We start from the raw sequence: 13,477 nt of genomic DNA on the forward strand, positions 1-13,477 counted from the left end.
CTCCTTCACGAGATACAAGCACCCAGATTTTTAGCTATCCATTACCTCTGAAGAAATATGGCTACTGGAGACGAAGATACAATCTTGCAACTATATCGTTTTGAACCAGTCAAGTGGACCGAAGCCTGGCTGCGAGAGCCCTAGCTCTCCAGAGCAGCCCCGGAGGGGGGGCAGTGGGAGCTGGAGCGGGCGCAGCAGCATCCTTCCACACTGTTGAGTCAACGTTTAGAGGTGTCCCGGGGGTCTCCGCCTCGACGATCGGCATGTTTATGCGGCCACTTAGATGTCTGACGGGTAGCAGCAGCGAGCTTATGGGAGCAGGGCAGGTGGAGCCCGGGCTCCACTGTCTCTCCCCGGGGAGACGGAGGAGCGCGTTAGCTCGCAAGCTAATGGGAGCCGGGCCGTCTGCCCGGAGCCGGTGAGATGATGGTGGCGAGACTCCCTACATGGGCATGGTGTGAATATGACGTATTTTTCGCTAGTAATCGATTGCGAGGCACGAATGCGAGGCACTCTGGCGTATCGTTTCTGACAGAGGAACCATACCAAATCGCGGGAGTTGTTTTTTTCCAGAGTTTTTGGGATGGTAGACATGCCAGATACCCAAATTAACGTGTAAAAGCACTACAAAAGTGGAATTTTCATAATATGTCCCTTTTAAGATGTTCACTCTATTTTCAACATCCATTCAGAGATGGTCCATCTTAAAAAATCCCGTTAAAATGAAACTGAAGTCATGAAAAGAGACTAGGTGGACAGCCCTGTTAACAGTGTGGAGGCACTAAGTTACCAGGTCCCACAACTGAGAGATGCTCTGCTGGAGGTCAAAGAGAAGGGAACAGATGCCGCAGTAAGAATTGAGGCCAAGGTGTTAGCTAAAGAAATTGGATCCTTTAGCTTCTCCATCTGCTCAGTTGTCTGGTACGATATTCTCCGTAGCATTGAAACAGTGAGTAAGCTGATGCAGTCTGCCTCTATGCAACTGGATTATTATAGATTTGTAGATCTGTTTGGAAAGATGAAACTTTCTAAATAAATTACAGACTTACCGGCTTTGCTTCATCTCAGGTTTCAGCAGAGAGATGTGTGAGGACATGAATGTGGATGCAGTCCTGAGAAAGAAGAAGCTACAGTCCACTGAACTAAACGTTGTTTTACCGGAGGGGCTGATGAAGTACCTGAGGAGTTAGCCATCTCGCTCCCTTCCTATCTCTGAAAGTCGCGCATGTGCAATAGCGACAAAACATGGACCAATGGCGGCGTCCACTGCCTCGTGCACCACGAAGTAAAAAGTTCGGGAGAACTCCATTCTTAACATAGCCTGTAAAAAACTAGCTGAAATATCTGTGCGGCGGACCTTTTCTCCATGGAAGCATGACACGCGCATGTGAGGAGGAGGCACGTGTGACATCGTAACGGAGACGATGCGGACTCGCTCTGTCAGATGTTATATATACACGTTTATACCCGTGCGCAGGATTCTAGAATCCATTACAAAAATATGGTTTAAACTTTTTTTTAACGAGTTTAAAAGCGAAAAGTTATCCTATTGCCTGACAAACGTCTTTTTTTAATCACAATTATTTAGTCCGAAGAAGACTGTAGTTTCGTTTGTTGATGTTTTTATTAATGTTATTTTCCCTGTCCTTTTTGTTAACTGGAAAAATGGATACTTGATTTTTAATTTATTTTTAGTATCAGCAAACTTGAATTTAAATTATTTTTTTTAATTAGCACTTTACTTTGCCTGTCCTTGGTTTTAAATGGACAAAAACTTGATTTCTTTGCTTTTGTGTCAACAGTACCCTTATATGCAGTATTGATAATACACCACTGTTCACACACATACACACACTTTAACGTGTAGTCAGATACACATAATGTCCTTTGAGCGTAAACACACACACATTCACACATAACAGTACGTCATACTGCTCCTCAACTTCAGATACACACACACATCTCCAGCTAGTTGATTGAACAATCTCATACTCCGTATCAAACAGGGAGTCTAATACACAGCAGATTAGAGGTAGGGGAGGCTTTCTCTCACAGTGCCTTCAAGAATAACTTCATTATATTAAATACTGAGATGTTCCCTCCTGTGAAATTATCAGTCTTAGAATGCCTTGAGGCCGGGACACTATGACCTCACTTCACTTCACACACACATAAAATAAGCAGACACACCGAGGCAAAATGCTCATGAACTCTAGTAACCGCGACTCAGCGTGCACGTCATCACGCAACGCCAGGAGAAGGACCCAACGACGCCAGGAGGACGACCCGACGAGATCCGACCAATCCCAATCCAAGAAGAATCTCTGTCATGCCCAGTATCAATATATAAGCTTTGTGCGTACTCTGCCTCAGGGCCATTTTTCCTGAGCAGGACTGATGGCCCATGCATGGACCCATGCATGCTCAAGACAACGCAGTTTCCTGACCTGTGACCTCTGAATAAACTTGCTTAATTTTAACTTGAGAACGACGCCTCCTGCCTTTGATTTCCACCCGCAACAGCAGCAAAGTTTATTAAAAGACATTTTTTTGAATGAAGTATCAATCTTTATTTGTCTTTATTTTCAGTCATCACATGCCTCGAACAAGCTCAAGCTATATTTAAAAGCTGCTTGCTAAATAATTGCAATTGAGAATTTGTGTCATTCATAATCCGATTAGTCGATTAATCGTTTCAATAATCAGTGACTAATCGACTATCAGAATAGTCGTTAGTTGCAGCCCTATTTAAGACTTTTTAAGGAGCTGCAGGAATATGTTGAGATTCAGTGTTTTCATATCCAAAACAGATAAGAAAATATTGGTGAATGTCAGAATCTTTGTAAAAACTGCGTAAGTGAGTAAGAACGGTTGGTGAATGAGGCCCATTAGGTTTATGGGTTTCATTATACACAAATAATGCCACCACAGGAGACATTGGAAAGTATCTATTTAACCTATATGTCAAATATGGTAAAATTGAGCAATATGATATTGAATAGTAAAAATATAACTTGAAGCCAGGACCTCAGAATGAAAACTCAAAATGTCTCCACTGTGCCATCAGGCTTTAGATAATATGTATAGTAAGAGTGTATATATCTATACCTGGTAAAAATGAACCACTACTGACAAATGGATAATGGCTTATAAGGCACTGAAAACTATGGATGCAACGATCCGATATTTGTATCGGTATCGGTACCGATATTGAAGAAATCGGTACCGATACCGATACAGATCGGGTATCGGTGACAATGGGTCGATCCATATCGGCTGATCTATTCAGTGTAATTCTATGCTGTGCGCTGTGAGTGATGTCACACGCAAGCAACACACCGTGCGTTTACAAAATGGAGCGAGCGAAAGGATCGGCTATCTGGAGCTATTACACATTACCTCAGCCAACAAGCTCCACGGCTACGTGCAACATCGGTAAAGTGAATGTTCTGGTGACTGTAACCCACCAACAACAACCTCTCGCTCCATCATTACCACCTCCTCCTCCACCATCCTCATTCACCAGTCCACGGCTCAGGTTTGGAATCAATCCTTTTACTAACCCTTCAACTACCGCGAATCCACCTCCGAGGCGTCCCTGCTCGCCGGGGGGAGAGATCCACCGATGAATGAATGCTTTCCTCTCGGTGGGTAGCTCGGGGTACTTTGCTAGCGAGGGTGTTCCTTTGTCACGTGCTAGCATGCTCGGCTAGTGCTGTCCCTGGGGAGATACCCACAGATGTGAGGGGACCGGCTCGCTAGCATATGCACGGAACGTCCCCCCCAACCGGGTTTATTGTGTGGCTACACCTTCACCCATACGTAGTCCACCTGGTGTTTAATGGTTATTGTGGGGTAACTGGTTTGTTTAAACTTACCATGCTGGGTTAGGGTTAACATCGGTCTTGGGTTAGGGTTAGCATCGGTCTGGGGCTAGCCGCGGATGCTAGCTGGGTCAGCTGGAGCAGGTGTCTGTTGTTGCTAGGTTGCTAACGCCAGCGTTGCCTTCTCACAATGCCTGCTGGTAGCCCCCCTTCCGTGTATTTTAAGCTAATGTGGCAGGGATATGGCAAGTTTGGTGAAACCATAATTTCGCGCTGTTTTCTATATCGGAATCGGATCGGTATCGGCCGATACTAAACCTCAGATATCGGTATCGGAGGTGAAAAAAGCGGATCGGTGCATCCCTACTGAAAACAGACTCTTTGAAACTGAGAGCTGACAGTGAACCAGCCTTACCTGCACTTGTTGAGCCAATGCCAGCTGTGAGCACAGAACGAGGCATGATCTTAGAAGCATACTTCAAGAATTGAGACTTCCCTGTTCCTGGGTCACCAACCAGCAGCATATGACACTCACCTAGAAAGGAAAGAATTTACTCAGAGAGACAGTATTTCACAGACAACCAGTTTACCAAATACAAAACCAAACAAATGGCAAACACTTTCCATATTGTGGTGAAATTGGCACCACTCTTTTTGACTTTGATGGACAATGATAGATAACCCTCACGTTTAAAATATTTTGATTTAGTTTCTGTTTGCTTCTTGTTGTAAATGTAAGGTGAAATGAGATTGCCACAGCCACAGTTGAGTAGACAACATTATGAGGCTGAGCTAAGCACAATAATTAGCATCCAAACATACAATCGCAGACGAAAACACAATTTCCTTGGCCAACATTCCCCTTTTGACACAACATTTACATTTTATAGATTTGCATTATTTGTATCTGCACCAGTGCATGAATTATTACTTCCCTTGAGGAGGTTATGCTTTCGTGTTTTGTCAGATTGTCTATTAGTCAGTAGGATTACACGAAAACTGCAGGAAAGACTATGGTATTGGTCAGGAAAGAACACATAAAGGTTGGTCCAGATCCAGATAAAATAAAGGAATTTTCTTTACCATTGCGAGATAGGGTGCTCCATCTTTTCATTGAGATCTCAGAAAACTAGAGTGACATATACAACCCCAGATCCAAAAAAGTTGGGACGGTATGTTACATTTTAAAACTAAGAACAGCGATATATAAATGATCTTTCACCACCTTCAATTCAAAATGCCCCCCATATTCTCTATTGTGGCCAAATCAGGACAGCAGGCAGGCCACGCCAGCACCCCCACCCTCTTCTCCATCAGCCATGCCTTTGTAATGTGTGTAAAATGTGGTTTGCATTGTCTTGTAGCAATATGCATGCATGTCTCTGGAAAAGATGTCGTCTTGAAGGCAGGAGTTGCTGCTCGAAAATCGATATGCACTTTTCGGCATTAATGGTGCCATCACAGAAGTGTAAGTTCCCTTAACGAGGGCACGGACACAAACCCATACCATGACAGACCATGGCTTTGGGACTTGTTGCTGGTAACAGTCTGGGTGGTCATTTCTTCCAAAAAAAGACCATAAATACAGACTCGTCTGACCGCACTGAAATTTCTCCAGATTCCCTAAATCTTATAATAATGTTATGCACCATAGAGGATGAAATATCCAAATCCCTTCCTATCATTCATTGAGGAACACATTTCAAATAAGTTTCTCACACATTTGTTGGCAAACTGGCAATCATTTGCCTTGGATCTTTGCTCCTAAAGAGCTAGGCCTTTCCTGGATGCTGCTTTTGTACCAAGTCATGATTACAATCACCTGTTGACATCACCAATTTCAAATCACTATTCTAATCATTCTACCTGATACTAGCCCTAAATTGCCCCCGTCCCACCTTTTGGGGGAAAGTGCTGCAGGCCTGAATGGCAGGAATGGATGTATATTTACAAATAAAATGAAGTTGACCAGACAAAACATAAAATATTATGGGAAAACTTAAATCACGCAACAATTTGATGAGAACAAAATGACGGAACAAGGGTCAATGGAAACCAAAATCATCAACCAACTGAGGGCATGATTCAAAACCACATAAAAAGTAAAAAATGGAAATCACAGGCTGATCCAACTCCGTGGATTTCATCACAGCAACTCAAAATGAGACTCATTAGAGCAGGGGTCTCCAACCTTTTTTCAACTGAGAGCTACTTAGAAAAAAATGAAGTGGTCAAGAGCTACTTGCATCACATCGCACATATTTATTAATCAACTGACTTAAGCTTCTGTTTGTACACGTGTGAAATTGCAATACACAATGCTTATCAAAAATAACTCAACTCTAATACAATAACTTAATAACTCAACATCAAAGGTCCAAGAAAACATTATTACACTCACTCTTTTTAAAATTTAGTGAGATGACTGGCACTGCATGGAGTCCTTCTGTTTGTACACGTGTGAAATTGCAATACACAATGCTTATCAAAAATAACTCAACTCAATAACAATAACTCAACATCAAAGGTCCAAGAAAACATTAGTAAACTCACTCTTTTTAAAACTTAGTGAGATGACTGGCACTGCATGGAGTCCACCAAAGAGGTGTACTGTATGCTGGAGTGTATGCACTCAGGTTCACTCTAATACAGTCATTTAAATGTTCATCGGTCAGTCTTGTTCTGAATTTAGATTTGATGACATTCATGTCAGAAAAAGCAGCTTCACAAAGGTATGTCGAACCAAATAAAGCAGACATTTTAAGTGCTGCTTGGTGAATGTTCTTGTAGTTTTCTGGGTCTACAAGGCTCCAGAAATGTTGTGAGTGTTGCTGAGACTTAAGCTGAACATGATTCTGGAGATTTATAACCTCCATCTCCATCTCCACAGGATTGACAGTGAACAGTTCAGCCATGTTTTCTGAAATCTCTGTGATGTCTACCTCCATGAATGGGTTGGCAATGAATGCCACACATGGCTCCAGCTTATCAAAATCATTGAACCTATCCTCAAACTCCTGACCTAGCTTTGACATGAGGTCACAATATTTATTGACATCCAAAACAAAGTCAGCCCCTGCATGGCTATCTAACATCTTAACTACTGTTGGGAAGTGTTGCAGTCTTTTGTTTTTCAGTTGCTGGAGGTAGAATGACAGTTTTGCTTTAAAAGCCTTAACAGCACTGATCATGTCAGAAATTGTTCTGTCTTTACCTTGTAACTGGGTGTTGAGCTGATTGAGTTTCTCTGTCATGTCTTGAAGCTTGGTATATATACCAGAGGTCTGAATGGTATATCAATGGTATAAAATGGTATATATACCATTTTATACCATTGCACAGGTAGTCCAGCTCCTTCAGGATGGCACATCCATACGTACAGTCACAAGAAGGTTTACCGTGTCTCCCAGCACAGAGGAGCACTGCCAGAGCCCTACAAAATAACTTCTAGCAGGCTACTGGTGGGCATGTTTCTGACCAAACTGTCAGAAGCAGACTCCATGAGGGTGGCCTAAGGCCCGATGCCCTCTACTGGAACCTGTGCTTACTGCCTAGCACTGTGCACAAAAATTGGCAGGTCCACCACTGATGCCCCGTTCTCTTTACAAATAACAGCATGTTCACACTGAGCACATATGACAGGCGTGAAAGAGTCTGGACGCCGTGGTGAACATTATACTGCTTGTTCATCATCTAGCATGACCAGTTTAGCGGTGGGTCAGTGATGGTCTGATGAGGCATATCCTTGGTAAGTCGTACAGACCTCCAAGTCATAGCCAACTATACCCTGACTGCTGTTAGGTACCGGGATGAAATCTTTAGAAGAATTGTCAGAAGTTATGCTGTTGCAGTGAGCCCTGGGTTCCTCTTGGTGAAGGCCAGAGTGTGTAGGCAGTTCCTGGATTAACTCACGTTCCCCTGACCTAAATCAAATTGAATACCTATTGGACATTATGTCCAATACCGCCAAGTATCCCCACAGACTGTCAAGGAGCTCACCGATGCCCAGTTACAGCACCGGGAGGAGATCCCAGGGGAAAACCACCCGCCGACTCATCAGGAGCATACCCAGTCGTTGTCTGGAGTGCATACACGCACAATAGGGCCATACACAATACTGAGTCCTGTTATGAGTTGCCATGATGACATCAACACATGATGTGAGATTTAATTGTTCCCTCATTGTTTATTATATATATTAAGCGTGCGTGTGTATGTCAAACTGGTGGCACATGCATAGGTCACTAACAATGGTGGTTATATGATTCAATGGCATGCGTACGTCTGAAAAAGGGGAAAGGTGGGGGTTCTCGAGCTATGCAGAAGGATGTTTTTTCAAATTCTGGGGGAATACCTGGATCTGCCCATTTATTTGGATCCAAAACAAAATTGAATGGGTTCTTTCCTGTCGGATACTTCATCCCTCCACAAAAAATTGTGGTCAACAGTCAAGTATTTTTTGGGTAATCCTTTCAAATATCAGACAGGCAGACAAAGTGGAAAAACTAGAAAGGTACCTTGAGAGTGTATACATCTGCCAAGGCCCCTATGAAACCATATTTAAAATTGTATTTGGATCTCGAAATTGCACACACTCATCCGTCCACTGATCCTTCCTGATTCACACCACAATGTAATGGGTTCTACACTGACCAATCAGTTGGTTAATCAGTCCAGTGCATTTTGCATAATCCAGAAAACGCACCAACAAACAAACGCACCAACAAATATAAGCTCCTTGGCGGTAATAAAGTGAAGCTCTAAGTAAGCCCCTCTGCAGCCGCTTGTGATTTAAAACACATTAGAAACAAGAGCAATACCCCTGATCTTGGTCCCAGAAGAATCTATCCTTTGCACTCCGCCAGCCAACACCATGGCCACTGCAAGTTTAATCACATACATGCCAAATACCTGTGGGCACAGGCTCAACAAGATCTGGTTTCTACCTAAAGAGAGGGGAGAGGATAACATTTTTAATCAAAATAAAACAAGAAATAAAAACATAGTAGGACTTTTGTTTTTCCAAGGGAAATTCGTACATACCAGCTATGGGATCATGTTCGTAATTATCCCAGAAAACAGCAAATTCTTGCAAAACATCCTTCATGAGCAGTGCAGAAGCAGTCTGCTTGTTGTTTACTTCTATATTGTTAGCTTTGAGGACCATCTCCACATCACTACGAGTGCCCTCATATAAGGGCTTCCAGCGTTGGCACATTACCCCATAGACGGTCACGTCATCTCCTGGGAGCAGACAATAAATGAGCATGATGAACACTTTCACGGTCAGTCGAAAATAAATATTGTGGTTTCTTTATTAATGAATTTCTCACTGAATTTAATTTTAACTCTGATTCTGCACCACTGCTTTGTCTCACAGCATGTGTTGTACCAGAAAGTAAATTTCCATTACAATTTCTTCTTTATCAAAACATTTTATCTAAGGTAACTCACATTGCGGACATACAACATAATGACACTGCCTTCAGAGCAAAGTGTCTCGGGTTACAGTTCTTACCAGATTTACAACTGTCGACCAGGTCATCCTCAAGAACTACCACCATAGAACGAGGAATACTGCCCACTGACAGCCTCTGTACCTTTGGTGCGGAAACAAGATTTACTAAGGAAAATCCAGATTTTACATCCTGGGTATATTAACTTTGTTATCTTAAGAAAACAATAGTAGCAAAGATACATTTCCTTTTTAACTAGACAAATGGGGATTGTATTCATAATTGCCTTACTTGTTCTTGTATCTTGATCTCCTGGTAGTCCTTGCAGGCTGAAAGCTCAGATCCTCCTGACAGACAGCTGAATTTGTATGAATTACAGCCATCAGGATTAGGGCAGTTCACAGGTGGGACTGAGGCATAGAACTGGTCAAAATCTGCCTGCATCGAGAAAACATGTCGACACTTGTTGCACATGTAATCACGCTCGAATTCCAGAACCTAGAGAAGCAGATGTATAACTCAAAAGAAAAAACAAGAACACGGCTACACTCACCAAACATGAATTACTTGAAAAAATCTCAATTTTGTCAAAATGTATATTTCTTTATTTAGGCACATATCACCATAAACTGTCAGGATACAATATTGGCAAAAATTACTCTTATTTATTACCAATTATGGCTTAAGTGCCTTGATATAATGTATATTATGATTTGGCACTATACAAATCAAATTGATTTGAAAATGAATTGAGATATAGGAGTCACACAAGCAATAACAGAAGGCGCACCAATGTCAGCACACACACACACAAAAAAAATAAATATATATATACTGTATATATATATAAATATATATTGCGTCTCTAGTGTTAATGGTTGCAAAAGTTATAAGACGATCGGTTACCTTTGCAACACTGGTACGTATGATAGTACCAGTGACAGACAAAAAATGCCCTACGTCTCTTGACCTGGGAATGGTCTCTCTGGTCAGTTCTGGACAAACTGGTAAACCTAGACACATAATAGTCAGGGGGTCAGTAAGAGCAGAAAACTTGACAGGCAAATGTTATGACTTTAGGTTTACGATTATTGCTCAGAGACTTTAACTTTATGTAATCTCTTTGCAAATGGCTGGGATCTCACACCTGGGGTCTCACTCTAGAGGTCTTCTACAGATACACGAAGACAGGATGTGTCACACCCTGATAAGCCATCAGGAGGGTAATAAATACATTTAAATACCCAGTGGGAGGGGGCTGTGTGTTACAAAAACACAGATTTCTCCTCAGTTCTTCGCTCATTCGTACATGTCATTCAGGTAATGTGTACTGTAAGTCCATCTGCAGATGCTGAATTAAACTTACAGAAAGAAGTGTTTGACTTTGTGCTTGATTCACAGAATTTGTCACCACACAAATCAACAAAATCATCTAGTCTCGAATAGAATAAATAATTTAAATGTTTATTTGACTCTATATACCTTTTTTAAAGAACAAGCTATGCAAAGGTTTTGTCTCACACCGAAATACCTAAAAAAATGTCTGAACCTATTTTAGCTCCCTCCGTGATGTTACCTATTCTTCTAGCAAAGGTGTGCCGGCGCTCTGCTAACTTGGTGTAAATGACACAATTTCGAGTCGAATATGAATGTCGGGGCTCACTAACACTTTGATGACACCACACGAGCAGTATGGAGGCATGACTTCAATTGTATGGGATTCTGCTGCACCAAAGTTTACCCCTGAAACTCCTTGAGTGCTTTGTGGACTGAAACACTTCCAAACCCTCCATCGGCAGAGTGGTGAGTAGGTAGGTAATGAGTGAATTTAACATTTTCAGTGAACCATCCCAGAAGGCCAGTCTTGGACTGCCCTCTTGACTCCATTGAGAAAGTGAGTGAGAGGATGATGTTAGTGAAGCTGAAATCCATCTTGTAACACCTATTACCCCCTACTTGACACTGTGGAGGCCATACGCATGTCATTCAGCAGACTGCTGAACCCAGAGTGTAAGGATGAGTGGCTTTAACGGGTCCTTTACATTTATAAGTATGTAGCACATACTATTTTTACATCTCCTTCAATCTCCTTACACATAATGCAAATACAGTAATATCCTAATGCAATCATCCTGCGCCACAGAACTTTAATCGAATGAATTTCTGAATACAATTCAACTTCTCAATGTAAGCTCTGGGTAACAGCTGCTAACATCAGACCATCTTTCCAAGTTGGATGTCTAACCTGTAATGCGAGCATGAAGTGTGTTTCTCATTCGGTGCTCCTTTGTTCTTTGTCCTTCGTAGTGCTTGGTAGAAGCATTCTGTGACAAGTCCATCGCTGTTCTTTGTAACACTTTATCAAATATAGCCAGGACATCGTTTGGATAGGCGTTGAAATAGTCCCCAACCTGTGGACACACACATGTTAGATATACCATGTAATTAATGAAAAACAGGTTAAATAATGAAGTGTTTTTAAAGAATCTCTCCAATGAGCAGATCAGTAAACAATACTTTAAACTCGCAATACAAACGTTTTAGTTTTTTTATATTATCGTTACTATTAATATTAATAATAATTTGTATCAGTGTCCCAGCCCATTAAAACATTAAAATTCCATTACTTTACTATCATATTAGCTGGAATGCAAAAAGGCTCTATTTTCAGGCAGCTATTGAATTTAGCTTGGACACTGATTCAATCTCGAATGGTGTTATCCAGTCATGATGACAGCATTAAGCTGACCAAATGAAGTCCAACTAGAAGGAACTAATGAAACTTCAAAAGTCAATGAAGGATTTGTGTTATTTGAAGAGTTCTGTCTTGTGTAAAGCATGATAGATGGCTCAGTGTATTGAACTGAGAAGATTTTATATATGATTACTAGGGCTTAACAGCAATATATTTGTACAGTAAAAATAATCCTATTCCCTGGCCTGTAGTTGAACTGATATCCATATTACAAGTACCCTGGCTTACTTCTGTTTGTTTTAACTTACCTCCATATTGGTTTCAAACAATGTCATTGCATTGACAACAACAGGGTGATGGGTCTCTTCATTAGCATCTGTAATAAGCTGAAGAATGTCACCATGATGATGTTCTGTCAGATAGGTTTCAAACACCCGTCCAATCAGTGCCTCCTGTTCTGAGTTTATCAGCATGTTGAAGTGATTAGATCTCCTAGAAGAAGAGAAATGAACAAATCAGACAAATATCATATCCACTAGTAATAAATAATAATAATAAATAATAAAATATGGCAAGCCAAGTACTTAGACTTTTATGGTCACAAATTGGTACAGTATTACTTAATCTACACACTGTGACAACCCTCTCCACCCTGTGTGCCTGTTACTTGCCATATCTCCCAATGACTGATGTATAATCACTTTAACTAGGTTCCTCCTCAAACACTTTCTCTTCTTATTGGATTTGGCAGACTAGACACTGCATTGACATATTGCTGCCCTCTACTGTTTGTTATATGTGCACCTTTTGATCATTATTTGAATGTGTTTATATTGTCCACTATTATGCAGAACGTCCGTCAGCTTTTGTTTGCTGAAAGTCTGTCAGCAAACAAAAACTGTTTCTCCAGTTGTTCCCGGGTCTCTGACTAGTTTTCTGCTAAGGTGAGAATAGTAAGAACAGAGAACATCATTCCTTCTCAAATACTTTTCAAGGTCCAAACATGTATGAAAAGACCCAAAAATTAACACTGTAAGTGGGCTTAGTAAAGCTATGCATGACTCCCTGGGTGTCTGCCCTGTATAATGTTTGAAAAATATTGGGAAAAAATTGGATTTGGTTTTCTTTTTGTATTCAAAACTGCTGCTCAGTCACAGCATATGACAGAATTAACTGGTTTATATGCTTCTACCCACCATCTGATCCGAAATCCATTTTTATATCCTAATTCTGGTATGTTTACCCCAAACACCACTATCCCCCTGTTTCTGTGCTTTGATCCATCTGTTTAGATCTGTAGATATGAATTCCACTGATTTTGCAACCATGTTTTAATTTCCAGAACCATGATCCCTGAAGTCTTTCTTGAGGCTTTATTCAATATGCTTAAATCAACATTGGGTTCTGGGATCAGCCATAATGGAACCTGAACAGCGAACTGGAGGGCACAACTCTATATCAGCAATTCCAATTTCCACCGCTTTAGATTTTAGCTGATATAT

At 41.2% G+C, this 13,477-nt stretch overlaps 1 protein-coding gene across 2 annotated transcripts in view; it reads right to left on the reverse strand.

Annotated features, from left to right (window-relative positions):
* The window catches only part of mcm9 (minichromosome maintenance 9 homologous recombination repair factor), a 37,385-nt gene that overhangs the window by 14,479 nt on the left and 9,429 nt on the right, over window positions 1–13,477 (reverse strand). For both annotated transcript variants that reach the window (XM_061092134.1, XM_061092135.1), the window contains exons 2-9: window positions 12,284–12,467; window positions 11,526–11,691; window positions 10,187–10,293; window positions 9,572–9,778; window positions 9,343–9,424; window positions 8,868–9,068; window positions 8,645–8,770; window positions 4,240–4,359 (exon numbers count right to left, since the gene is read on the reverse strand). In XM_061092134.1, the coding sequence (XP_060948117.1) occupies window positions 4,240–4,359; window positions 8,645–8,770; window positions 8,868–9,068; window positions 9,343–9,424; window positions 9,572–9,778; window positions 10,187–10,293; window positions 11,526–11,691; window positions 12,284–12,448 (1,174 nt within the window). In that variant the 5' untranslated portion in view covers window positions 12,449–12,467. The remainder of the gene's footprint in view (window positions 1–4,239; window positions 4,360–8,644; window positions 8,771–8,867; window positions 9,069–9,342; window positions 9,425–9,571; window positions 9,779–10,186; window positions 10,294–11,525; window positions 11,692–12,283; window positions 12,468–13,477) is intronic.

The sequence above is a fragment of the Limanda limanda genome, chromosome 18 (assembly GCF_963576545.1).
Source record: "Limanda limanda chromosome 18, fLimLim1.1, whole genome shotgun sequence".
Taxonomy (NCBI): domain Eukaryota; kingdom Metazoa; phylum Chordata; class Actinopteri; order Pleuronectiformes; family Pleuronectidae; genus Limanda; species Limanda limanda.